This window comes from Salmo salar, chromosome ssa09 (assembly GCF_905237065.1).
Source record: "Salmo salar chromosome ssa09, Ssal_v3.1, whole genome shotgun sequence".
NCBI classification, from domain to species: domain Eukaryota; kingdom Metazoa; phylum Chordata; class Actinopteri; order Salmoniformes; family Salmonidae; genus Salmo; species Salmo salar.
This window is the reverse complement of record NC_059450.1, coordinates 67,478,010-67,504,738: the sequence shown is the minus strand read 5'-3', so window position 1 is coordinate 67,504,738 and position 26,729 is coordinate 67,478,010. Positions and strand designations below refer to the sequence as shown.

Below are 26,729 nucleotides of genomic sequence, written 5' to 3'. Positions count from 1 at the left end.
CTTCTGCTTTAAAGTTCCCTCTGCCATCGTTTGCTCTGGCGTCTCCCCTCTACATGAAACAGACAGCAGACAGATTAGTGTGTATCATGTCTTTTATTAATTAACCACCACGTAAAGTCTAACATACAGAACAGACTAATCAATCCAGCACAATCAAACCCAACTGCATCACATCTCATAATTCATTGTTAAAAAACAGTCCAAAAATGTGTTGTTTAAAAAAAAAAAAGTTCATATCAAGCCTTTTATTTGGTATACAGATATTCATATATTTATACAGTATATAACACATGTGCCACTGCAAAGTCAGACAAACTAATCTTTTAAGGAACAAAAATAAAGAAAATAATGAGAAACTTCAGAGGAATACAGCAAAGCGTGTCGTCGTGGTAACAATGACCAACAGGAATGATGAGGTAAACTGCCAGGCAGAGAAAGTAAACAAAAAGCAACTAGTTCAGGCTACAGAGAGGCAGCGGAGTGGCATGGGCCCTTAAGTGTCAACTACATGTGGATACCCAAGTCTAAACACACAAATACATGATCAGAGACTAACTAAAAATACAGTCTCTCATACACACAAACCCAACGCTGGCACATACCAAGGACAGGAATCATACGGATGGACATTAGCTTGTGCGCACACACCCACCAGTGGGTTCAGCTGAGGGAGATCCAGAGGGAATGGAGTGTGAGGATGAAGAGGACAGAAGGGCAAGAGGGCTAAAGGAGAGATGGAGGGCAGAGTTACAGGAGGCAGAAACACTTCAAAAAGGGATTGAAGGTGGAGTGAGGGGCAGTAAAATGAGAGATGAGAGCAGAGTTACAGGAGGAGGAAAAGAGATGCAGGGGAGGGATGGGGGGGCAGTGCTAAAACTGTTTGACAGTGAGAGTGGTTGTCTCCCCCTGGTGGTCACTCTGAGTCTCGCTGGACCTCTGAGGCATCAGCCCTACAGATGGGACACGTCCTGTTAGCCTGGAGCAAGAGACAACCAGAGAGCGAGATACATAGTTAACATGCAGGGATAACTTGATCATTACAGGAGTACTTCAGAGTTTTTTAGAGGGCGCTTCAGTTGGATCAAGAATTAGGTATGAAGACATAAGATGTTGTTTCACAGTATCTAGAAACGTACGTTCGCCAACTACACAGAACAAAAAATGTTAAAAGCAACATGAAAAAAATATATATTTTGCCAACCTTGGCTTTATACATGTTCAAATAACACTCCAGCTGGCAGTATAAACCCTGTCAGTTTGTTTACCAACTCAGAAGGATACTGAACAAAAATATAAAACGCAACAATTTAAAAGATTTTACTGAGTTACAGTTCATAAGGAAATTGGAAGAAATTCATTAGGCCCTAATCTATGGATTTCACATGACTTGGTATACAGATAACTTAAATTTTTTTTTATAAATAAATAAATAAAAAATGGCCGTGGATCAGAAGTCCAGCCAGTAACTGGTGCGACCATCATTTGCCTCATGCAGCGCGATACATCTCCATCGCATTGAGTCGATTGTGGCCTGTGGAATGTTGTCCAACTCAAAGGTTGTGCAAAGTTGCTGGACATTGGCAGGAACTGGAACACTGTCGTACACGTTGATCCAGAGCATGGAAGAACTGACATTTTCAGCTTGCAGGAATTGTGTACAGATCCTTGCGACGCAGGGCCGTGCATTATCATGCTGAAACATTTCGGTGATGGCGGCAGAGGAATGGCATGACAACGGGCCTCAGGATCTCAACACGGTATCTCTGTGCTTTCAAGTTGCCATCGATAAAAATCCAATTGTGTTTATTCTCCATAGCTTGCCTGCCCATAACCCCAGTGCCATTATTGGGCACTCTGTTCACAACGTTGACATCAGCAAACCGCTCGCCCACATGACGCAATAAACGCAGTCTGCCATCTGCCCGGTACAGTTGAAACAACACAGTGTGCCAGTGGCAATCGAAAGTTAGCATTTGACCACTAAAGTCGGGTCAAGACCCTGGTGAAGACCACACACAGACAAGCTTCCCTGAGACAGTCTCGGAGTTTGTGCAGAAATTCTTCAGGTTGTGCAAACCCACAGTTTTGTCAGGTGGCTGATCTTAAAACGATCACGCAGGTGAAGAAGCCGGATGTGGAGGTCCTGGGCTGTTGGAGGTGGCTTCTGGTAGAGAAATTAACAATCTGGCAACAGCTCTGGTGGACATTCCAGCAGTCAGCATGCCAATTGCACGCTCCCTCAAATGGAGGCATCTGTGGCATTGTGTTGTGTGACAAAACAGCACATTTTAGAGAGTGGCCTTTTGTCCCCAGCACAAGATGTACCTGTGTAACGATCATGCTGTTTAATCAGCTTCTTGATATGCCACACCTGTCAGGTGGATGGATTATCTTGGCAAAGGAGAAATGCTCACTAACAGGGACGTAAACAAACATCTGCTCTAAAATTGGAGAGAAATAAGCTTTTTGCGCATGTGGAACATTTATTTCAGCTCATGAAACATGGGACCAACACTTTACATGTCGAGTTTATATTTTAGTTCAGTGTAGTTGGTTGTGCTTTGTGAAATACTAGAGCGAGAGACTCACCCTGAGCCACTTGTCGACACACTTCCCGTGGAACTCATGACTGCAGGGTAGAACGCGCAGCAGCTGACGAGACTCAAAGTCACTCATACACACCACACACCTGCAACACAACTTTATTACAACATTTCAACAAAACCACCAACTGTATACTCGGATCGGCGAGGAGGATAGTATCCTCAGTTCTGGTGGGTCAAGGAGAAGTACTCACAGCGTCTGTTCTGATTGGTGGTTGTTGGGGTTGAACCTATAGGAAGGCAGCTGCTCGATATCTCCCTTAGTCAGTCCTCGGAGTTTGGCCTCTCCCAGACGCTCGGCCAGGTTGAGAAGAGCCTCGTAGTTCTCCACCTCGCCGTCATCTACGTCTAGCTCCAAGCTGATGGCAGGGCCTGTAGGCTGGACTGGCAGCATAGAGCTGACAGACAGGGAGAGAAACGCACTTACCTACAGACACTGTGCATACACAGCTCATGTGACAAACAGAGCACAAAAAAGCTTGACTGTATTCGCACAAATGCGCTATGCCATAAGAGTAGGCTACTTCCAACCAATAGGGCGGAGTCTCCTGATTGTCTAAACTACAACACCCATGATGTAGAGCTAGAGACGGGTGACTTACAGGAAGTAAGGCAAGAAACTGGGGTGGTAAGGCGAGGGTGGCAGTGGCTGCTGCGAGCGGTAGCGTCGTCCTGGGATACGCCGTGGCATGAAGTTAGGATACGACTGAAAGAGAAGGGAGAAATAATTATTGGATTTCATATGACCAACTGAAAAAAATAGCCAACGCATGCCTTTAAAATTAGTTACAATATAATGATGCAACAATCCCTCTGATGTGGGAAGATAAAGGGGATAATGAACAGAGGCAAGAGAGATACTCACCACTCCAAAGAACTCCTGTGGCAGAGGCTCATGGGAGAGGAAATGGAGCTGAGTGGAGTGGGGGGGCAGGCCGGGGTGGGCCGCAGGGGGGAAGTGTAGACCCGCCCCTAACGACAGGTGCTCCCCCAACAGCTCCACGTCATTCTCTATCCTCTGTAACGGCTAGGGTAAAAAGAGCGCCACGTCATTCTCTATCCTCTGTAACGGCTAGGGTAAAAAGAGCTCCACGTCATTCTCTATCCTCTGTAACGGCTACTTGTTTACGCTGCTGTGCGTTTTGTTGCCGATCTTACTTTGCTACCTGACGGTTTTTTACTTTTTCATTACCGTATATTTTTACTTTTTCCCCTCACTCAACTTTTTTCATTCAACTTTTTCACCCCGGAGGTTTTATCTGGACATGGTTCGTCAGGACTTCAAACAGCCGAAGCTAAGTAACATTAACATGATGCCTTCTAATTGCAGTCGTTGTACTTATAATATACAGGAGAACGATCGCCTTACGGCAAGGATAGCTGTGCTGCAAGCCCAGCTTCAGACGCGATCGTTAGGCAAGGGTAATTTCAGTGTAGGAAAGGATGAAACAGCGTCTGTGCCACCAGTAAGTACAGATAGTAACGTTAGTATAAACCCCCTCGCACTGTCCCCGCAGCCGGACATCTTTCTCATGGCTTCTGGAGGGAAACGCTGTAGGAATGCTCAACCGGTGTCGCTTATTCAGCCGACAGAAACTTTCAACCGGTTCTCCCCATTAAGCGAGTCGGAGGCCGAGACTTGTCTGGTCTCTACTCCTCCCGTTGTGGGGTCTGAGACGCCGACGGCTCCCACCATTAGCTCTGACAAATTGAAAACCCTAGTCATTGGCGACTCCATTACCCGCAGTATTAGACTTAAAACTAATCATCCAGCGATCATACACTGTTTACCAGGGGGCAGGGCTACCGACGTTAAGGCTAATCTAAAAACGGTGCTGGCTAAAGCTAAAACTGGCGAGTGTAGAGAGTATAGAGATATTGTTATCCACGTCGGCACCAACGATGTTAGGATGAAACAGTCAGAGGTCACCAAGCGCAACATAGCTTCAGCGTGTAAATCAGCTAGAAAGATGTGTCGGCATCGATTAATTGTCTCTGGCCCCCTCCCAGTTAGGGGGAGTGATGAGCTCTACAGCAGAGTCTCACAACTCAATCGCTGGTTGAAAACTGTTTTCTGCCCCTCCCAAAAGATAGAATTTGTAGAAAATTGGCCCTCTTTCTGGGACTCACCCACAAACAGGACCAAGCCTGGCCTGTTGAGGAGTGACGGACTCCATCCTAGCTGGAGGGGTGCTCTCATCTTATCTACGAACATAGACAGGGCTCTAACTCCTCTAGCTCCACAATGAAATAGGGTGCAGGCCAGGCAGCAGGCTGTTAGCCAGCCTGCCAGCTTAGTGGAGTCTGCCACTAGCACAGTCAGCGTAGTCAGCTCAGCTTTCCCCATTGAGACCGTGTCTGTGCCTCGATCTAGGTTGGGCAAAATTAAAAATGGCGGTGTTCGCTTTAGCAATCTCACTAGTATAAAGACCTCCTCCATTCCTGCCATTATTGAAAGAGATCGTGATACCTCACATCTCAAAATTGGGTTACTTAATGTTAGATCCCTCACTTCCAAGGCAGTTATAGTCAATGAACTAATCACTGATAATAATCTTGATGTGATTTGCCTGACTGAAACATGGCTTAAGCCTGATGAATTTACTGTGTTAAATGAGGCCTCACCCCTGGTTACACTAGTGACCATACCCCCGTGCATCCGGCAAAGGCGGAGGTGTTGCTAACATTTACGATAGCAAATTTCAATTTACAAAAAAAAAAACAATGACGTTTTCGTCTTTTGAGCTTCTAGTCATGAAATCTATGCAGCCTACTCAATCACTTTTTATAGCTACTGTTTACAGGCCTCCTGGGCCATATGCAGTGTTCCTCACTAAGTTCCCTGAATTCCTATCGGATCTTGTAGTCATAGCAGATAATATTCTAATGTTTGGTGACTTTAACATTCACATGGAAAAGTCCACAGACCCACTCCAAAAGGCTTTCGGAGCCATCTTCGACTCAGTGGGTTTTGTCCAACATGTCTCTGGACCTACTCACTGCCACAGTCATACTCTGGACCCAGTTTTGTCCCATGGAATAAATGTTGTGGATCTAAATGTTTTTCCTCATAATCCTGGACTATCGGACCACCATTTTATTACGTTTGCAATTGCAACAAATAATCTGCTCAGACCCCAACCAAGGAGCATTAAAAGTCGTGCTATAAATTCTCAGACAACCCAAAGATTCCTTGATGCCCTTCCAGACTGCCTCTGCCTACCCAAGGACGTCAGAGGACAAAAATCAGTTAACCACCTAACCGAGGAACTCAATTTAACCTTGCGCAATACCCTAGATGCAGTTGCACCCCTAAAAACATCTGTCATAAGAAACTAGCTCCCTGGTATACAGAAAATACACGAGCTCTGAAGCAAGCTTCCAGAAAATTGGAACGGAAATGGCGCCACACCAAACTGGAAGTCTTCCGACTAGCTTGGAAAGACAGTACCGTGCAGTATCGAAGAGCCCTTACTGCTGCTCGATCATCCTATTTTTCCAACTTAATTGAGGAAAATAAGAACAATCCGAAATTTATTTTTGATACTGTCGCAAAGCTAACTAAAAAGCAGCCTTCGCAAATGGAGGATGGCTTTCACTTCAGCAGTAATAAATTTATGAACTTCTTTGAGGAAAAGATCATGATCATTAGAAAGCAAATTACAGACTCCTCTTTAAATCTGGGTATTCCTCCAAAGCTCCATTGTCCTGAGTCTACACAACTCTGCCAGGACCTAGGATCAAGGGAGATACTAAAGTGTTTTAGTACTATATCTCTTGACGCAATGATGAAAATAATCATGGCCTCCAAACCCTCAAGCTGCATACTAGACCCTATTCCAACTAAACTACTGAAAGAGCTGCTTCCTGTGCTTGGCCCTCCTATGTTGAACATAATAAACGGCTCTCTATCCACCGGATGTGTACCAAGCTCACTAAAAGTGGCAGTAATAAAGCCTCTCTTGAAAAAGCCGAATCTTGATCCAGAAATTATAAAAAACTATCGGCCTATATCGAATCTTCCATTCCTCTCCAAAATTTTAGAAAAAGCTGTTGCACAGCAACTCACTGCCTTCCTGAAGACAAACAATGTATACGAAACGCTTCAGTCTGGTTTTAGACCACATCATAGCACTGAGACTGCACTTGTGAAGGTGGTAAATGACCTTTTAATGATGTCAGACCGAGGCTCTGCATCTGTCCTCGTGCTCCTAGATCTTAGTGCCGCTTTTGATACCATCGATCACCACATTCTTTTGGAGAGATTGGAAACCCAAATTGGTCTACATGGACAAGTTCTGGCCTGGTTTAGATCTTATCTGTCGGAAAGATATCAGTTTGTCTCTGTGAATGGTTTGTCCTCTGACAAATCAATTGTACATTTCGGTGTTCCTCAAGGTTCCTTTTTAGGACCACTATTGTTTTCACTATATATATATATATATTTTTACCTCTTGGGGATGTCATTCGAAAACATAATGTTAAATTTCACTGCTATGCGGACGACACACAGCTGTACATTTCAATGAAACATGGTGAAGCCCCAAAATTGCCCTCGCTAGAAGCCTGTGTTTCAGACATAAAGAAGTGGATGGCTGCAAACTTTCTACTTTTAAACTCGGACAAAACAGAGATGCTTGTTCTAGGTCCCAAGAAACAAAGATCTTCTGTTGAATCTGACAATTAATCTGGATGGTTGTACAGTCGTCTCAAATAAAACTGTGAAGGACCTCGGCGTTACTCTGGACCCTGATCTCTCTTTTGAAGAACATATCAAGACTGTTTCAAGGAAAGCTTTTTTCCATCTACGTAACATTGCAAAAATCAGAAATTTTCTGTCCAAAAATGACGCAGAAAAATTAATCCATGCTTTTGTTACTTCTAGGCTGGACTACTGCAATGCTCTACTTTCCGGCTACCCGGATAAAGCACTAAATAAACTTCAGTTAGTGCTAAATACGGCTGCTAGAATCCTGACTACAACCAAAAAATTTGATCATATTACTCCAGTGCTAGCCTCCCTACACAGGCTTCCTGTTAAGGCAAGGGCTGATTTCAAGGTTTTACTGCTAACCTACAAAGCATTACATGGGCTTGCTCCTACCCATCTTTCCGATTTGGTCCTGCCGTACATACCTACACGTACGCTACGGTCACAAGACGCAGGCCTCCTAATTGTCCCTAGAATTTCTAAGCAAACGGCTGGAGGTAGGGCTTTCTCCTATAGAGCTCCATTTTTATGGAATGGTCTGCCTACCAATGTGAGAGACGCAGACTCAGTCTCAACCTTTAAGTCTTTACTGAAGACTTATCTCTTCAGTAGGTCCTATGATTAAGTATAGTCTGGCCCAGGAGTGTGAAGGTGAACGGAAAGGCTGGAGCAACGAACCGCCCTTGCTGTCTCTGCCTTGCCGGTTCCCCTCTTTCCACTGGGATTCTCTGCCGCTAACCCTTTTACAGGGGCTGAGTCACTGGCCTACTGGTGTTCTTCCATGCCGTCCATGGGAGGGGTGCGTCACTTGAGTGGGTTGAGTCACTGACGTGGTCTTCCTGTCTGGGTTGGCGCCCCCCCCTTGGGTTGTGCCGTGGCGGAGATCGTTGTGGGCTATACTCGGCCTTGTCTTAGGACGGTAAGTTGGTGGTTGGAGACATCCCTCTAGTGGTGTGGGGGCTGTGCTTTGGCAAAGTGGGTGGGGTTATATCCTGCCTGTTTGGCCCTGTCCGGGGGTATCATCGGATGGGGCCACAGTGTCTTCTGATCCCTCCTGTCTCAGCCTCCAGTATTTATGCTGCAGTAGTTTATGTGTCGGGGGCTAGGGTCAGTCTGTTACATCTGGAGTATTTCTCTTGTGTTATCCGGTGTCCTGTGTGAATTTAAATATGCTCTCTCTAATTCTCTCTTTCTCTCTTTCTCTCGGAGGACCTGAGCCCTAGGACCATGCCTCAGGACTACCTGGTATGATGACTCCTTGCTGTCCCCAGTCCACCTGGCCGTGCTGCTGCTCCAGTTTCAACTGTTCTGCCTGCGGCTATGGAACCCTGACCTGTTCACCGGACGTGCTTGTTGCACCCTCGACAACTACTATGATTATTATTATTTGACCATGCTGGTCATTTATGAACATTTTAACATCTTGACCATGTTCTGTTATAATATCCACCCTGCACAGCCAGAAGAGGACTGGCCACCCCTCATAGCCTGGTTCCTCTCTAGGTTTCTTCCTAGGTTTTTGGCCTTTCTAGGGAGTTTTTCCTAGGGAGTTTTTCCTAGCCACCGTGCTTCTTTCACATGCTTTGCTTGCTGTTTGGGGTTTTAGGCTGGGTTTCTGTACAGCACTTTGAGATATCAGCTGATGTACGAAGGGCTATATGAAAATACATTTGATTTGATTTGATTAAAAAGAGCTCCACGTCATTCTCTATCCTCTCTAACGGCTAGGGTAAAAAAAGCGAGAGAGAGAGAGATGTCATTAATGAGCTTCAAATGGCTTTTAATGCTAGACTGAACACACTCAACACGCCCCGCCCCTCCTTTTTGTAAAACCCTAGTGCCACTCACCGATCTGGCCTGCTGTGTGGGGTAGGATCCAAACTGTCCGGGCTGGGGGATGTGAGGGGGATGGTGGGACAGGTGTGGAGGGGGCAGGAGAAAGGTGGGGTCACTGGACAGCAGAGAGGGGAACGGGTAGGGCATGGGCAGATGTTGCACAGAGCACGTCTGCAGAACCTGAGAGAGAAATAACATATTACATGATGATTTAATCTCTCCTCTATACAAAGTGTATTGGTTGCAGATGTTATAGCAGGTGCAGTAAAAATGCTGGTGTGTGTGTGTGTTACTAGCTCCTAACAGGGCAGTAAAAATGCTGGTGTGTGTGTTACTAGCTCCTAACAGGGCAGTAAAAACACTGGTGTGTGTGTGTGTGTTACTAGCTCCTAACAGGGCAGTAAAAACACTGGTGTGTGTGTGTTACTAGCTCCTAACAGGGCAGTAAAAACACTGGTGTGTGTGTGTGTGTGTGTGTGTGTTACTAGCTCCTAACAGGGCAGTAAAAATGCTGGTGTGTGTGTGAGACTAGCTCCTAACAGGGCAGTAAAAATGCTGGTGTGTGTGTGAGACTAGCTCCTAACAGGGCAGTAAAAATGCTGGTGTGTGTGTGACTAGCTCCTAACAGGGCAGTAAAAATGCTGGTGTGTGTGTGTGTGTATAGATGGGTGAATTCTTCTGTGTTAATCAATTTTGCAATCGGGCTATAACAACAAAATGTGGAATAAATCAAGGGGTATAAATACTTTCTGAAGTAGGCATATGATCAGTGTCAAAGAGATACACAAGTCAGACAGTCAGGCTAGTTGAACTCACAGATGGAGGGACACTGCAGACAGGGTAGTGCTGCCCACTAAAGACCACCGAGCATGCTGGGAGCTGCTGGGGGGCCGAGTGGGAGGGCAGGCCGGGGGGGCCACCAGGGGGAGAGACTGGGTACGACACCTGAGCAGAAGTCAAAGGTCAGAGTTCAAACAACCACACTACCTGAACCCCCACGTAGAAGGATAAAAGATGACCCTAATCAAATTCAATAATGCTTTACTGACAACTATAAAAAGCAGCTTCCTGTTTCCTCACTGACCTGGTCATGGAGGTCCAGCACCACACTGCTCTGCTGCTGAGGGGGAGGGTGCATCAGCCTGGGGGACAGGTTAGCAGGGTGGTGGAGGGGGCGCTCCTCAGGCTGGTTATAGGGGTAACTCTGAGGGGGGACGGGGTGGCGATAGTTCTCATCCTGAAGCCCTGCTGAGAGGCTGTGGTGGGGGTGATGGTGCGGGTTGTGGTAATGGTGGTGGTAGTGTTGGTGATGAGGGTGAGGGGGGTGGTGGGGGAGACGGTCACGGCGGCCTCGCTGGCGTCTCATTGGAGGACTGGGGGGGGGGAGAAATTAAGATGTCAGTCTCTTGCTACCAAACATCCTCATCACAACAGATAATGCCCAGAGGAAAAATGACTCTACAATGATGTCGAACCCATTGTAACATTTAACACACACTTACCTGCGGCGGTTGCGGACAGGAGTGTGGCATCGCTCTGGCAGGTAGTGTGGGTGTGGTCTGCGACTGGGTGGGGGTGGGGCCCAGGTAGTGGGGGTGTGGGGTAGCTCCCAGGGACGAATGGGAGAAGATGGGGTGGGGGGAGGGGCAGAGCTTAGATCTAACATAGACTGCTGGGAAAGACGCTGTCGCTTAGGGCTAGGACTGTCCTCCATCTACAGACACAGAGAGAGAGAGAGAGAGATACTTTTTTTTAAGTAGAACTGACAGAGTTAACTACTTTGCAGATATTAAAACAGAATTATAAATCAAAAACACAAAATTCACAATTTATGCTACAAAACCCAACTTCAAAAGAGGTTTAAAAAAATATGGATTTTTTTGCGAAATAGGACCTGACGCAGAGTAGGGTACTGTTGGCAGAATAGATGGATACAGTTTAATGCATGATTAATATAATTCACCATTACATTTCCTGGTAGTCCAACAAAAATGGCTCTCTAGTTGTAAATCACAGCTGGTACATCGTTTGCTGCTTACAGCCATTCATACGGATGCACGGTTTCAGTTAACTCAATATTTGACAGAAAAAATAAAAAATTAAGGCCAATACAATCAAACACGCGAGGGCATCACAAGTCTATGATAACAGGGCTAAAAGGCTAGCTTATCTATTCATGTAGCTATTTCTTTAGTAAGCTAAAAGCACAGAGCCTAGCTAGCTACCTAACCTGTTGGAAGGATGTCAAGTCACCAATGAGTGGGTGAGTGGCCAACTTCCCCATATACATTTTTCGGTGGCTGCAGCTAGGTATATTGGTGTCATTTGGTTAGCTAGCAAGAAATGTGAATCATTTTGCTAGTTAGCTAGGCTGAACTTAAAACGACTTATCCATAGTTAGCATATCTCTTGGTTGTACATGCATTTGGCGTCGGTCAAATGGGCTGGCATATTCCCATTCAGTTGTCAAAACGTGGGTTGGGACAAGCATGCATCGGCAGGCTGCAGAAGGGCAAGCAGGCTACTATTATTTCCCATTGTTTATCAGCGCAATTTTGACAGCCAAATACAAGATGAACAAGTTTGAGAGGGTTTGTCCACTGTTTGCGTCAGATTTAACCTCATCTTGTTCTGGCTAACAGTTGTTGATCTAATAGTCAAAAGGGAGGAGATCCTTACCTGTTCATGGTTTGATCAATAGGACTTTACATTTCCCAAATGTAAGAAGACTCAGTGGTATTTACATACAGTACCAGTCAAAAGCGAACACCTACTCATTCAAGGGTTTCTTTATTTTTACTACATTGCAGAATAATAGTGAAGACATCAAAACTATATGGAATCATGTAGTAAGCAAAAAGTGTTAAAATATATTTAGATTTATGTTTGCGATTCATCAAAGTAGCCACCCTTTGCATTCTCTCAACCAGCTTCACCTGGAATGCTTTGAGAACATATGCTGAGCACTTGTTGGCCGCTTTTCCTTCACTCTGCGGTCCAACTCATCCCAAACCAACTCAACTGGGTTGAGGTCAGGTGATTGTGGAGGCCAGGTCATCTGATGCAGCTCCATCACCAAGAAGGAGAGTAAAATAGCCCTTACACAGCCTGGAGGTGTGTTGGGTCATTGTCCTGTTGAAAAACAAATGATAGTCCCACTAAGGGAAAACCAGATGGGATGGCGTATTACTGCAGAATGCTGTGGTAGCCATGCTGGTTAAGTACGCCTTGAATTCTAAATAAATCACGACAGTGTTACCAGCAAAGCGTCCCCACACCACCTACTCCATACTTCACGGTGGGAACCACACATGCGGAGATCATACGTTCACCTTCTCTGCATCTCACAAAGACATGGTGGTTGTAACCAAAAACCTCAAGTTTGGACTTATCAGACCAAGGACAGATGTCCAACGGACTAATGTCCATTGCTCGTGTTTCTTCGTCCAAGCAAGTCTCTTCTTATTATTGGTGTCCTTTAGTAGTGGTTTCTTTGCAGCAATTCAACCATGAAGGCCCAATTCACGCAGTCTCCCCTGAACAGTTCATGTTGAGATGTGTGTTACTTTAACTATGAAGCATTTATTTGGCCAGCAACTTATCCTCTGCGGCAGAACTTATCCTCTGCGGCAGAACTTATCCTCTGCGGCAGAACTTATCCTCTGCGGCAGAACTTATCCTCTGCGGCAGAACTTATCCTCTGCAGCAGAGGTAACTCCGGGTCTTCCTTTTCTGTGGCGGTCCACACGAGCTTCATCATAGCACTTGGTTTTTGTAACTGCAGTTGAAGAAACTTTAAAAGTTCTTGAAATATTCCATATTGACTGACCATGTCTTAAAGTAACGATTTGGCTGTCGTTTCTATTTGCTTATTTGAGCTGTTCTTGCCATAATATGGACTTGGTCTTTTACCAAATATGGCAATCTTCCGTATACCACCCCTACCTTGTCACAACACAACTGATTGGCTCAAACAAATTAAGGAAATAAATTCCTGAAATGAACATGGCACACCTGTTAATTGAAATGCATTCCAGGTGACTAACTCATGAAGCTGGTTGAGAGAATGCCAAGAGTGTGCAAAGCTGTCAATGCAAAGGGTGGCTACTTTGAAGATCCTCAAATATATTTTGATTAGTTTAAAACTTGTTTGGTTACTACATGATTCCATACGAGTTATTTAATAGGGTTGATGTCTCCACTATTATTCTACAGTCTTGAAAATAGTAAAAATAATTAAACTCTTGAATGAGTAGGCCTGTCCAAACTTTTGACTGGTACTGTATGTGCAGAAATCCACTCAGGTGTATTTTGTGACTCTTGGCAAATGCTTTCTAATGATCTAAAGTTGTGCTGTTGCTACTGCCTGTAAACAGTCTAGTTCAAAGTGAATGATGGCAGGCCCATGTGGCAAATGGCTTATTTGCATATATGCCTACTGTAGCTCAGTTTGGCTATGGTGCACCAATCTGTGTAGCCTGGACAAGACTGCCATTTTTATTCGGTTTTATTTACGGCACTGTCTTAAATTGTCCAAATCCACAGAAACTTTCCAACTCTATATTGCTATAAAATGTAAGCACAAAATGCCTTACTCTACATCATTCCCAAAACATTCTATGAAAGTGTGACAGTGAAAATGACCATATCTATGTGCCTGCTTGACAGAAATTGTTATAAAAAATAAAAGCATCATATTTACATATTTTTATAAGATTTCATGCTGCTAAAACACTGTCAGTTCCACTTTAACACCATACTATAGCATTCCTACAGCTGTCCTGGTACTGGGTGTAATAGGGAAAGGGAAATATACTCACCTTGTCCCGCTCATCACTGCAGACGTTATCAGGGTGGAAGTGAAGGACACCTACAGGCCAGAGACACAGAATAACAGGAGGGTCAAACCAGGCAGTAGGCTATAGAAAGACTCAAACATAGACCTGGACGGGTTAACATGTACAGCAGCAGTCATGCTCCTTTTAACCCTCTCTGCGATTACCATCTGAAGAGAAAGTAGTGGCCCAAATTGTGTTTAAACTTTGAGGGAACATATACACACACGTAGTATAGCTGGATAAAGTCTGCTCAGTCTAGATCTGAATGTGTCTTAGTGGCTTTGAATGGCCTGGTTTAAAAATCAGACAATGTTCTGTCTTCCACTGACAAGAGGGAGAACCATGCTCTCTACAATGTAACGATCTCAAATGTAAAAACTACCCCCTCTGCTGCCTCAGACACACTACAATATTACACAGACACACACTCCAATCTTTCACAGGCAGAGATGCCCTTGAACTGTGCTGACGGAGTTTCCTGAAAACCAAAAACACACCCACCCCTCACCTCCTCTCTCCCTCCCTCCCCCAACTAGCTGCCTGCCCCCCTCAGTCTCTTCAGAAGAAGAACCATCTGAGAGCGCTCCTCTCCCAGCTCTATGAAGTCGGGGGAGACTGACAGCTCAAAGACGCACCGCCAGTGGCAGCAGAACAGAAAAGAGCAGCCAGGCGACTGGCGCTCAGCTCCGACAAGGACAGGGAGGGACACAGAGATCCAGACACTGAGCTGTGTGATGTGACACAGGGAAAGGATCGGGCCCGGGTTGGGTGACGTTTGCCAGGTTATAAAGGCCCTAGTATCTGGGCCTCGGTACAGAAAGGGCACCTATTTGAGCCAGTGACTGCATGATTCGTACAACCCTGGCTCCAGGATTGAGCCACTAGGCCAAGCCTAAGCTCCTCTTCCTCAAGGCCAAAACATGCAGTTTGTCTGTTCGAGCTCAGACAGAGGGAGAGAAACAATGGTGAAATGAAGTGGCATATTCAGCACCTCTAAATCCAGTAGACACATTCCCCTGAAAGTAATGTTAAGAGGCGTGACATGCCGAGAGCTCTGCTCACAGCACACACTAAACCAAATACGCTGTAACCCACACACACAGTATTCAAGAAGAGGCATCTGCTTAGAGCAGGAGAGGAGGATCAAACAGCTGGGAGATACAGAATTTCAGTCATACCCATAAATCCCTCTTTGTAGTGCGTCAGTGTGTGTTGGCAAGTGAGCCTAATGTGTGTAGGTTTGTGAGCCGCACAAGTGTGTAGCCAGGTGTGTCTGTGCGTGCACATATTCCTGTGTGGGTTATTTATTAAGTCCGGATGGAGGCAGTGCTATTACAAAAGCTCTTCATTAAAAGCTTGCATTCATTCATATGCCTTTCTGCCTCGAGGTAATCCACTCTGTTCTAATGGTATGTTTCCTCAGAGCAGTGTTTTCATAATCTCTGGCTGTCAACCGAACAGCCGATAGCAGACTCATTGTCAGCCAGCTACTTTTTCCACTTCATAAATTAACTGGGCTTCTTTCCATTTAAAAAGTTTCAACTCGCTAGTCAGAGAAGTCTGTACAGCCTTCTCCCGCTAGAATGAACGATACGCAACTTCCACGGATGAATGATAGGACGGCGCCTGTCAATCACAAAGTGGAGCGATGACAGGGACCACTGCTGGTTTGTCAGTCTGCTGTCTGTCCCGGCTCTCGGCACCCATGTTATTTGTGTGCGATGGAAGTTGGCTGCAGTCAAATGTATTATTTTCATGGAGGGAGAGCATGATGCTTCATCTCCTGTGAGAGTGAATTTACACATCCCACATCAGTGATAATAATGGAGTTGAAATCCACTTATCTTTTTGAGGCAGATTCATTTAATTTCTTTGCATGTTTTATAGGCCTATGGCCAGCCACAGAGTCGGGGCGCATAGGCTATTTACGGTTATTTGAGCAGACAGTTTACATTTCACGAGTTTTTATAAAAGATGTAGAACTGACTGAATAAAGTCAATATCCTATATACCATTGCTACTCCTAAATCCAGTGGCGGATTAAGGCGATATCTTGCCGGGGGCGGCACAGGGCGCCTGCACAAAACAAAGATATATATTCTGAATTGTGACATTTGCGTAATCTGCTTTCTATCGCTCATTTGCATGTCATGTCAATGATGTCACCGTAATGGACTGTGGTTCAATTAACCTCATCGGAGTGGGCGCCCTGATTCTAGTTTGTGAGCTAGGCAGGCTACTGCCTGGGAAGGTCTCCCACTCAGAAGTACGGGGAGAGGTGGTAGGTTGACCTCAGGTCTCCCCACTGGGGGCCCTAGGTAAGGGGAATCTATCAAATAGCGCACTTCTATCTTTGTACAGTACTAACGCAATTAGTTGTGCAATTTAGTTTGTGCTTTTCTTGTTTGAAGTACAATAGAATGAATGCACTCACTACTGAGTCTCTGGATAAGAGCGTCTGCTAAATGACTCAAATTTAAATTAGAATGTACCAGAGCCAACCAAAATAGAGCTTTTTCTGAAAATAAATGTAATGACATGCATCCTCTCTAATGCCCAGGAAGCTCCGGTTCAAAACACCCATTAGACAGCTTTGCATGCGTAATGTCAAAGTGCTTTCGTTTCTCACAAAATAAGAAGTTTCACAAAGCAACCATCTTCATTTAATCCCGTCACAGCCAATATGTACATCCTAAAAATGTCTAAATATCAATTTACAAGCAACCCAAAAAATGCCTCTCCAATGTATTGAGCTGGTACTGTATATACAGTATTTTAGTCAATGCCACTGACATTATTCGTCCTAATATTTGAATATTTCTTAATTCCATTCTTTTACATGTGTGTGTATTGTTATATATTACTGCACTGTTGGAGCTAGGAACAAGCATTTCGCTACACCCACAATAACATATGCTAAATATGTGTATGTGATCAATATAATTTGATTTGAGCGGTTGTTGACGTCTGACCTGTGCGTGGCAGTAATTAGTGATTCATGCATTGGAGGTGCCGAATAGACATTTTCTTCCAGTTGCTTGGAAAATTGTCAATTTTTGGAAGTACATACTGCCTGTAAAACAGGTGTAAATAAAGAGTTGTTCAGCAAAAGTGCATATTTTGTGAGTAACAAACTTACTTTTGACATAATTGCAGCGCTGTCTAATGGGAGTTTGAATAGGAGCTTCCTGGGTGTTAAAGAGAACACGTCGACATCTCTAACACAAGTGGAACCCACAAAACACTACTGGGTAACACAGATTGAATTCCCTGTATATAAAATAACAAAATTGCGGAGAGCAAATAATATGCATCTTTTCTTGAAATAAATTTGGGCTATCAATTCAAAATATACCTCCACATGCTAATTTACCATGTCCAAAACTGTCTCATCCAGCTCCCATTTGTCCAAAACTCCATTAAATGCTCTTTGGAGGCAGCATGAGCCATCTTTCAATAATTGAAATACATTAATGTTGTTTGGAAATATAGGCAATTTATAGATCATACAGGCAGTTCAGCAGGCCTTTCACATAAGCAGTGAGGATGCTACTAACAGTTTCTGTCCATACCCCTCAGTCACCTGACTACAGACAACACTGGATGGATGAGAAAATATTTTCAGACAAACAGAAAACCCTTCACTGAAGATGTTATACAGCTAAGAGGAACACTGCACTGTTTACATGTCAAGCCTGGCACCTGCTAAATTGCATGGTACACTCATCTATGCACGGGGTGTGATGCATCAAGATTAGTAGGGGAAAAGGGAGGGAGACGTTGAAGCTTACCAGTGCCGGGGTGTCTGTGTGCTCCATGCGAAGCGTGGCGTGGCGCCCCGCTAGACAGGTAGTTCCCCTGGGTGTGCTGGTTCTCTGTGTAGCTGCGCGCTGTGTGCGGAGCCCAGCCGGTGTTGTTCACCCCGATCCCTCCGCTGGCATTCATGTTCCCGTTGTTGATTGCGTTATTGCCGTTGCCACCACCGTTCATGCCATAGTGAAAAAAACTTGACCGTGACCGCGACCGAGTCCTCGGGGGGTCCATGGCTGAAGGGGGCGGTGGTAGGTGGACGTAATGGAGGTATCTGGGCGAGATGGAGGTTTGCCGTAGCCTACTTCCCTCGCCTTGCTATCTTCGTAATCGGCCTGTTCTGGAGTCTCTTCCTTCGCATGAACCGCTCGGTTTGGGGCGTAGGTAAAACTGGATGCAGCGGGTGTTCGAGCCGTCCTGTCTACGGTCGTTCGTGAATAAGTTCGTTCGTGCACCTTCTATTGGTCTGTGTTGCGCGTCACCGTCAGTCAAAAACCTTCCAAATATGGATTTATTATTTTATCCCTATAGGAGGTCAATTTGGTATATTAGTTTGTTCGGTCAGAGCAATGCACATAATGAAAAGATCCAAAAGAATCCAGATAGGTACATAACAAATATTTAGTGTATGTATCTGGGCTGTACCCGTTTCGGTTTTTCTATTGTCTCATATGAAGCTCGTCTGCCTACTACTCTTTCTAGCTACTTGTCAGTGTGAAATGACACACGCTCGCCAGAGTTCCACATTCAGTTACACTATTTGGTTGGATAATGTTAAAACACACAACTGATATTAAAGTAAATAATATTACTACAACTGTAGCTACCTAGCCAGCCAACAAACTTAGGTTGCTGCTATTTAACGTTAGCATATTTGCTAACGTTAGCTGTCTCGCGGGCTAGTTCACGTTAGTTAATAAACCACTGTTCAGAAATGCAGTTTTCTAACGTTAGATACATTTGCAATATTCCTCAATTCCCACATTACAATTGGTAACCCTCCATAAATTCTATATGGCTAACTAGCTACGTTTTTTGCTACTAAATTGTTAGCTCAACCCGTCGTTGTCTACGTTAGCGAGCTTATTGCTAACAGGAAAGCTAACGAGCTAGAAAAACAATTTAACTAGCTAGCTGCCGAGATTCGTTGCTAGAATTTCTGCTCATTGTTGGCATGCATGCTGCTAACCTTTTTTTAGACGATGTTGGTTGATCCCAGATAGAAGCGGCCGAATGCCTTTTCAGATCTTCAGAGAATGTTGGTCTTCGTCAGATTTAAATCCCCGCCACGCATTGTACATTCACTGTTGATATTTTCTCTGTAGATGTCAGTGGGGAGCGTAAGTGGATATCAATCAATTGGATGTTAGCATCTCTGGTCAGACCACTCTAATCGAGCACAGAAATCTCTGAAGACGCATTTCTTGCGCTGTGCAAAAATCATCAGACACCTCGAATATATTTATTTAAGCATTTGTTCTATATAAAACGAGTGGTGTCTTTTCAGGCCATATTATTGATTATTCCGACAACAATCGATAACTGCGTTGATTAATTTTGTCTGGTATGCGAGGGGGAGGAACCAACCTAATAAAGAATGTAGTAGTCTTGTTTCAGTATTTGGTATTGTGAACGAATCGGTATAAAGAAAATAAAGACATCGCCCTAGCCTAATGCTTTATTTGTCAATCATTCAAGTAGGGTGAATACGTTTAAAAATATATTTGTTTAACCTTTCCTATACTCCAACAGTGTCCTGCAATGTCACAACCCAGCCATTTCTACCACAAAAGAATAAAACCCACATTTGTCCATAAAACTTGACTAAAAGACACTCATCAGCAATTCAAACATAATGGAATACAATACAAACACAACATCTCTTAATTCTTATGAAATCCGCACCCTATTTTGGGGGGAGAGGAGGTAATCATTCATGGGTCCCAAGTCATCACGGGGGTACAGGTACCCACGCTTCAGCCCTCCTCTCTTCTTCCACCTCTCTGCTTCTCTATTCTTCCTACTCCTCTCTTTACTTCGGCCCTTCATACTCCTCTCCTCACTCCTGCTCTCCCTCCTTTCCTCACGGCGTCTCTTCTTCTGAGGGGGAGGTATGGGTTCTCTGTGGGGGTTCTTAAAGTGGTCCCTGGTGTAAACAACCTCGTCTGAGCCCCATTTGGTCGTCCCAACCGCTCTCCTGGCTTGGGCCTCTCTCCTCAGCTTCTTCACCTCCCGTCTCTCCTTGCGTCTCTCCGGCCACGTCTTCCTCCTGCCTTCCAGGCTTCTCCTCCGCCCTGGAGCTGGGGAGGGCCGCTCCTCTTCACTACTGCCCACTGGTGTCACGTAGGTCCTCTGGCGCTCTAACAGAGGCATGAAACCCTCCTCCTGTAGCTCTGGAGACAGCATGCAAAACACGTTCAACAACAAATACAATACATGCTGCGACACATTTGTACGTGTGTGTGTGTGTGTGTGTGTGTGGTGCATCACCTCTGGCTTTTCTGTGTATCCTGGTGTTCAATTTGATGATGTCCTGCTTGTTGTCGTAGTGACAGACGTAGGGGAGCGAGGCAAACGTCCCACTGACCATCCTCCTCTGAGTACACTCCTGAGAGAGAGGCAGGCGGGCAGGGAGAGAGAGAAAGGGGGAAGGGTGAGCAAAAAATACAGAGGGAAAGGGAGATAGAGGGACAATAAGATATTTTTTTAAAGGACATACAGAGATAGGAATAAGAGAAAGAGCCACAGAGAAAGACAGACACCGGATGTAGATGATCTCACATGGCCGAGGTGTCCTCTCCTGGAGCAGTTGTAGCAGTGAGCGGTGTGTCTGTGTTGTTTGTGGGTGTGGTCAACGTGTGGCCTGAGGGGAACCTCCTGCTGAGTCTAAAACAAGAAGACAAAACAGTCAGGGGACATGTTCCAATATTTTAATAATTCACCCTTCCTTCCTTCCTCCCCTCTTTTCCATGGTCACTCACTGTGAAGTGGAATTGCCTCCATGTATCCGGACAAGCCTGGGAAGGACACAGAACACATTAAGGCGTTGTTGCACTGAACTCAACACAAAGACACACACATGAACACATACTGCACATGCTCAAGGCTACACACAAACACACACACAAACACACATAAATTCACATAAAGGCTTGTGGTAAACACACACACTCACGTCTGATAGGTGGCCAGCCATCCCACAGCGGTGGCAGTGCTGGTTCCAGAAAGGGGGTTCAGGGCAGGGCTGGTACCCGTGTGAGGGGAGCCCACAGCTGTGGCAGTGCCGGCCTGGACAGCCCCTCTGGACATGGCCCTGGAGCCCACACAACACACAGGTGGGTTGCCTCTGTTTACAGAGAAACACAACGTGAGCAGTGTTGGAGCACGTGTGTGTGTGTGTGTGTGTGTGTGTGTGTGTGTGTGTGTGTGTGTGTGTGTGTGTGTGTGTGTGTGTGTGTGTGTGTGTGTGTGTGTGTGTGTGTGTGTGTGTGTCTTACCCTCGGGGTGGTACAGCCCTTGGCCAGGTGTCCAGTCTTGTTGCAGTTGTGACAGGTGAGGCTCTGGTCAGAGGTGAAGTAGCGGTATGGGCGTGGCTGGTTTCACAGGACCGGGCAGAAACAGGATAAAGAATCGTTTGAACAAGCCAATCATCTGAGCCCTGAGGGCTTCATGAAGACTGAAACTGACCTAAACTCCAGAGTAGTGATAACTAATGATAATAGTACCTTGTCCTTCTCTATTATGGCCCAGTTGTGTTTGAGAGCATATTTTGCATTCAGTTCTTCATCTGTGAGAGAGACAACAAGCATAGCGCCTTTATAACACAGGCAGACCATTGTGTCCAAACAAGTCATTAATATCCATATACTGCTACTCTGTGTCACAAATATGCATCTCTATGAGGGATACATTCAAATACGTAAAGGATAATCAACGAGAGGCTATGCGTTCTATGGAAAACAACGACGCGCTAGCGGATTGGAACTGACCTTCCACGAAGTTGCATTATTTTCCAGAGAACACATAGAGTCCCGAGTTGATTATCCCTTTTAAGCCATGGCAATAATTTAACACATTTGCTGCTAGAAATGTCTTCATTTGTAGGTAGAAATGTGTTCATCATCCACTGATGTAGCTTGCAAGTTTCCTAGATATCTAAAGTAGCTGCCTTGGTAACCAAACAGACTTCCTAGTTGAGCTAACCAAACCATCATTTCTAGGTTGCTATTATGAAAATCCAATACAACAATGCCTATAATGTTTTAAATTCAACTTTTGCTTTCAAAAGCAGCTCATACATTTAACATGTAAGAATGAACTAGCTGGCCTCCCGAGTGGCGCAGTGGTCTAAGGCTGTGCCATCGAGAGATCCTGGTTCGAGTCCAGGCTCTGTTGCAGCCGGCCGCGACCGGGAGACCCATGGGGCGGCGCACAATTGGCCTAGCGTCGTCCGGGTTAGGGGAGGGTTTAGCCGGCAGGGATGTTCTTGTCCCATCGCGCACTAGCGACTCCTGTGGCGGGCCGGGGCGCAGTGCACGCTGACATGGTCGCCAGGTGTACGGTGTTTCCTCCGACACATTGGTGCGGCTGGCTTCCGGGTTAAGTGGGCATTGTGTCAAGAAGCAGTGTGGCTTGGTTGGGTTGTGTTTCGGAGGACGCACGGCTCTAGACCTTCGCCTCTCCCAAGTCCGTACGGGAGTTGCAGCGATGGGATAAGACTGTAACTACCGATTGGATACCATGAAATAGGGGAGAAAAAGGGGTAAAAAAAACAATAAATAAAAAGTTAAAAAAAAAAAAAAAAACGAACTAGCCATTGAATTCTATTGTGCTGATATACCGTGGTGTTACAGGGAAATAATGCTCGCTCTAGAATGCCTTCAAGCCAATCAGAAACTAGTATTCAACAACACCATGGTATAAATCAATATAACATCCATAGAACTCCATCTGAGGAACTCCTTTTGTCTGTGGAATTATCCATCTGCTGAACTTTTCTCTGTCTGTGGAACTCCCTTGTCTGTGGAACTCTCATCTGCAGAACTCTGTCAAGTGTTAAACTGTATGGTCCTCACCCTCTGTTCCAGAATGCGACTCCGAGCTGCTGCTCCAGTACCCCAGGTTGAGCTGGATGTCCCCGTCTCCCTCCTGCTCCTCTCCTCCCAGGATCATCCACTCCTCTAGGGGTTCGTCATCATACTCCAGGTCCTGGTCCCACTCTGAGTGGAGGCTTCGCCTGGAGGTTGGGCTTGGGCTACTGTCCAGTGACGACACGTCCCGTAGAGCCCGGCCAGACGAGAGACGGAAGGCCAGAACGAGGGGAGAGTTTCCTCCAGTGGCCTGGGGAGCTCTCTGTGAGCTGGACTGTTTATATTGACTAAACCCCAGCTCACCTTCTGAGCTGCTGGAGGCCTCGATGTAGAATCTGTTGTCTTTATTACCACCCTCTTCCTCATCATTCTTGCAGCCCATCATCATCACACTCTGATGGCAAGGTGTGACAGATCTCCCTGTTTAAAACACAACACCACCCACAGTCGACAAAATGTGGCAAATTAGTATGGTTCTTTATACCAACCTCAGTACTATCAACGTAGCTAACTAAACTACACCTGTGTAAATATTATAGCTTTGTGTTTCGCCAGTCCGTTGACTTCAATCACCGGCAGACATGCCACAACTTGTCCTGCTAGCTGAAAAACACATGATCTGTGTAATTTCATCCTGCTGAGCAACTATCTTCATTTACACCAAATTACGGCCAGTATGTACTTCCAAAAAAGGTCTAAATAAAATGACGACAGTTGCTCAGCGAAACTCCTTATTTGGTGAGTAACTAATGTATTTTGACATTATAACACTTGCAGAGCTGTCTAATGGGAGTTTGAATTGGAGCTTCCTGGGCGTTAGAGAGGAGACAAGTCATACTCATCTCTATCACACACAGATAGTGGAGCACCTGCCCTCTATGGAAAGGGCATAGGGCGCGTTTGAGTGGTAAGGTGAAGCAACCGACTGGGAGTTAAGTCAGGGGAGATGTATCTGCGACAGCCGAAAGTCTGACAATGTGGTTTTCTGACAGCAAGGCTCAGATCAACATGGCAATGTTGCCATTGTTTATACAACTTTGTTTTTATGTCGAAATAAACATGGTTCCAACCAAAAAATGAATCCTATGTGTGTACATTTTACAATCAGTGACAGTGTCAAATATCACATTAATTTGTACTACGCCACTGTATGCATGCATCTGTGGCAAAGTTGGTTCCTGTTTCAGTCATGTCTGGTCACGTTCGTGTGGGTCAAACAAAAACCCTAATGATTGGTTGACAATAGTCCTCCCACAATAAAGATAAATAGTAATGGCGTCTTTTTGTAGGCACTAACTCCGCCATGGTTCGTTGGACAAAGCCTATTGGGAAATGAATGGCGTTTTTGAATAAACGCCGAAAATAAGGTCTGTGGTAAAAGCAGGCTTAGGAGATTTTATATGTTTTGTTCTATGAAATAATATTCATCAGCTAACATCACTTTTTGTGAATTTAAGCATTAATCTAATTTTAAAAAGCACATAAAGGTTTCATAATTCATCAACTTAATGTTTACTGACTGATATTATCTCACAGAACAAAACGTATAAGATCTCCTAAGCCTGTGTTAACATAAGACCTTATTTTCAGCGTATATCAAACCTGAGGTAACTAATTTCCGAGTTTTAGGACTACAAGCTGGCGAGCTCTATGCAAGGCGATGGCCATAGGATGATTTATTTTTTATTTTGTACATTTAACCTTTATTTAACTAGGCAAGTCAGTTAAGAACAAATTCTTATTTTACAATGACGGCCTACCACGGCTAAACCCTCCCCTAACCCGGACGACGCTGGGCCAATTATGTGCCGCCCTATGGGACTCCCAATCACGGCCGGTTGTGATACAGCCCGGGATTGAACCCGGGCTGTAGTGACGCCTCTGGCACTGAGATGCAGTGCCTTAGACCACTGCGCTCGAACGCACCCAATGCTAACTAAAATTTGAATCTTGCGACTACGATTGAAACTTGAACAGGTAGCCTAGAGGTTAGAGCGTTGGGCCAGTAACCGAAAGGTTGCTAGATCGAATCCCCAAGGTGACAAGGTAAAAATCTGTCGTTCTGCCCCTGAATAAGGCACTTGTCCCACTGTTCCTAGGCCGTCATTGTAAATAAGAATTTGTTCTTAACTGACTTGCCAAGTTAAATAAAATAATAAAAACTTCAATAGTAAACTATAGCTGACACATTTCCATTAGTGAATTCAGCTTCTGACATTATTCTAACTAGCTTACGTTACTGCACTCCATGATTTTGACATCATTAGCTTATTTTATTATTATTTGTCTATGATTTTTGTTGTTAGCTTGTAGGTTATTCAGTGTTATTTACAACTGTAACTTACTATTTCATTTGTGCTGACAGTGTCCTCGTGTAGCGTACTGCTAACTTACCGCGATGGTCCACTAAAATGTAAAATGGGAGATTTATGAAATAGTGTATTTAAAATATGTCAGCTATCTAATTTCATAATCTAGCTTGCTATCACTTTTAGCTAAGTGGGAAGTTTATTTACCAACCGTTTCGGTGTTGGACAGACTTCGGGTAATAATGTTCCCGGGGTTTCTCCCCATTACGAGCCGTACATTTGGTTGGACAACAAAAACATCCACATGCTGTCGAGGGGTTTGAAGCTGTCACTTGTCCCGGTAGGAGCAGTTGCACCTGAACCGCAGGCGACCTGTCCTTGACAAAAACGTTTAGTTTTTCAAATGACGATGTGATGCCTTTAATAAATTCTAAATTATATTTCTGGGCCCATGATAAAAAACTCATATAGGCCTAACTTTGTCTTTATATTCAATTTATTCATACAGTACACAAAACAATTCTTAGGTCAAATGGTCCAATGCAGCTGTTTTTATCTACGTTTCAAATAATTTATGGGTAAAAATTAAGTACCTTACTGTGATTGTTTTAAATTAAAATTGTCAAAAAGAAAGAAAAATTGCTTCTCAAGCAAGAATTTTGTTAGGACTGTCTGGGAGTGGTCTGAGTAGGGAAGGGGAAACTGAAAACTAGCTATTATTGGCAGAGAGGTTTGGAACTCTCTTTCTTGTTGGTCTATTAATCAATTTACCAGGCAGGCCAAAACTCCATCCTACCAGAAAAGGTGGAAATTTCAGACAGTCTTTTCAAACAGCTTTTACACTTATCATCATTTTCACAATTTCACAGTATTATTACAACCTCATAGTGCGGAAGTACAGTGCATTCAGAAAGTATTCAGACCCCTTGAATTTTTCCACATTTTGTTACGTTACAACCTTATTCAAAAGTTGATTAAATATTTTTTTTCCCTCATCAATCTACACACAATAAACCATAATGACAAAGCGAAAATACTTTTTTAGACATTTTTGCAAATTTATTAAAAATAAAATCAGAAATTTATTTACATAAGTATTCAGACATTTTGCTAAGAGACTCGAAATTGAGCTCAGGTGCATCCTGATTCCATTGATCATCCTTAAGATAGTTCTACAACTTGATTGGAGTCCACCTGTGGTAAATTTAATTGATTGGACATGATTTGGAAAGGCACACACCTGTCTATATAAGGTCCACAGTTGGCAGTGCATTTCAGAGCAAAAACCAAGCCATGAGGTCAAAAGAATTGTCAGCAGAGCTCTGAGACAAGATTGTGTCGAGGAACAGATCTGGGGAAGGGTACCAAAACTTTCTACAGCATTGAAGGTCCCCAAGAACACAGTGGCCGCCTTCATTCTTAAATGGAAGATGTTTGGAACCACCAAGACTCTTCCTAGAGCTGGCTGCCCGGCCAAACTGAGCAATCGGGGGAGAAGGGCCTTGGTCAGGGAAGTGACCAAGAACCCGATG

At 44.6% G+C, this 26,729-nt stretch overlaps 2 protein-coding genes across 2 annotated transcripts; both read right to left on the bottom strand.

The window, feature by feature from the left end:
• Window positions 1–74: 74 nt before the first annotated feature.
• LOC106611790 (E3 ubiquitin-protein ligase RNF38) lies at window positions 75–19,157 on the bottom strand. Its single transcript, XM_014212376.2, has 12 exons — window positions 18,988–19,157; window positions 17,780–18,323; window positions 13,971–14,020; window positions 10,653–10,864; window positions 10,235–10,523; window positions 9,967–10,095; window positions 9,163–9,330; window positions 3,469–3,630; window positions 3,206–3,309; window positions 2,798–3,001; window positions 2,590–2,689; window positions 75–976 (listed from the first exon to the last, which is right to left on the bottom strand). The coding sequence occupies exons 2-12, from the start codon at window positions 18,030–18,032 to the stop codon at window positions 914–916; spliced, it is 1,734 nt and encodes a 577-aa protein (XP_014067851.2). The 5' UTR covers window positions 18,033–18,323; window positions 18,988–19,157; the 3' UTR covers window positions 75–913.
• Window positions 19,158–19,461: 304 nt separating this feature from the next.
• Window positions 19,462–25,464, bottom strand: LOC106611791 (zinc finger CCHC domain-containing protein 7). Its single transcript, XM_014212377.1, has 9 exons — window positions 25,409–25,464; window positions 22,874–23,308; window positions 21,524–21,585; window positions 21,296–21,391; window positions 20,974–21,144; window positions 20,780–20,815; window positions 20,580–20,684; window positions 20,289–20,406; window positions 19,462–20,191 (listed from the first exon to the last, which is right to left on the bottom strand). Exons 2-9 carry the CDS (start codon window positions 23,274–23,276, stop codon window positions 19,689–19,691), a joined length of 1,494 nt encoding a protein of 497 aa, XP_014067852.1. The 5' UTR covers window positions 23,277–23,308; window positions 25,409–25,464; the 3' UTR covers window positions 19,462–19,688.
• Window positions 25,465–26,729: the final 1,265 nt, after the last annotated feature.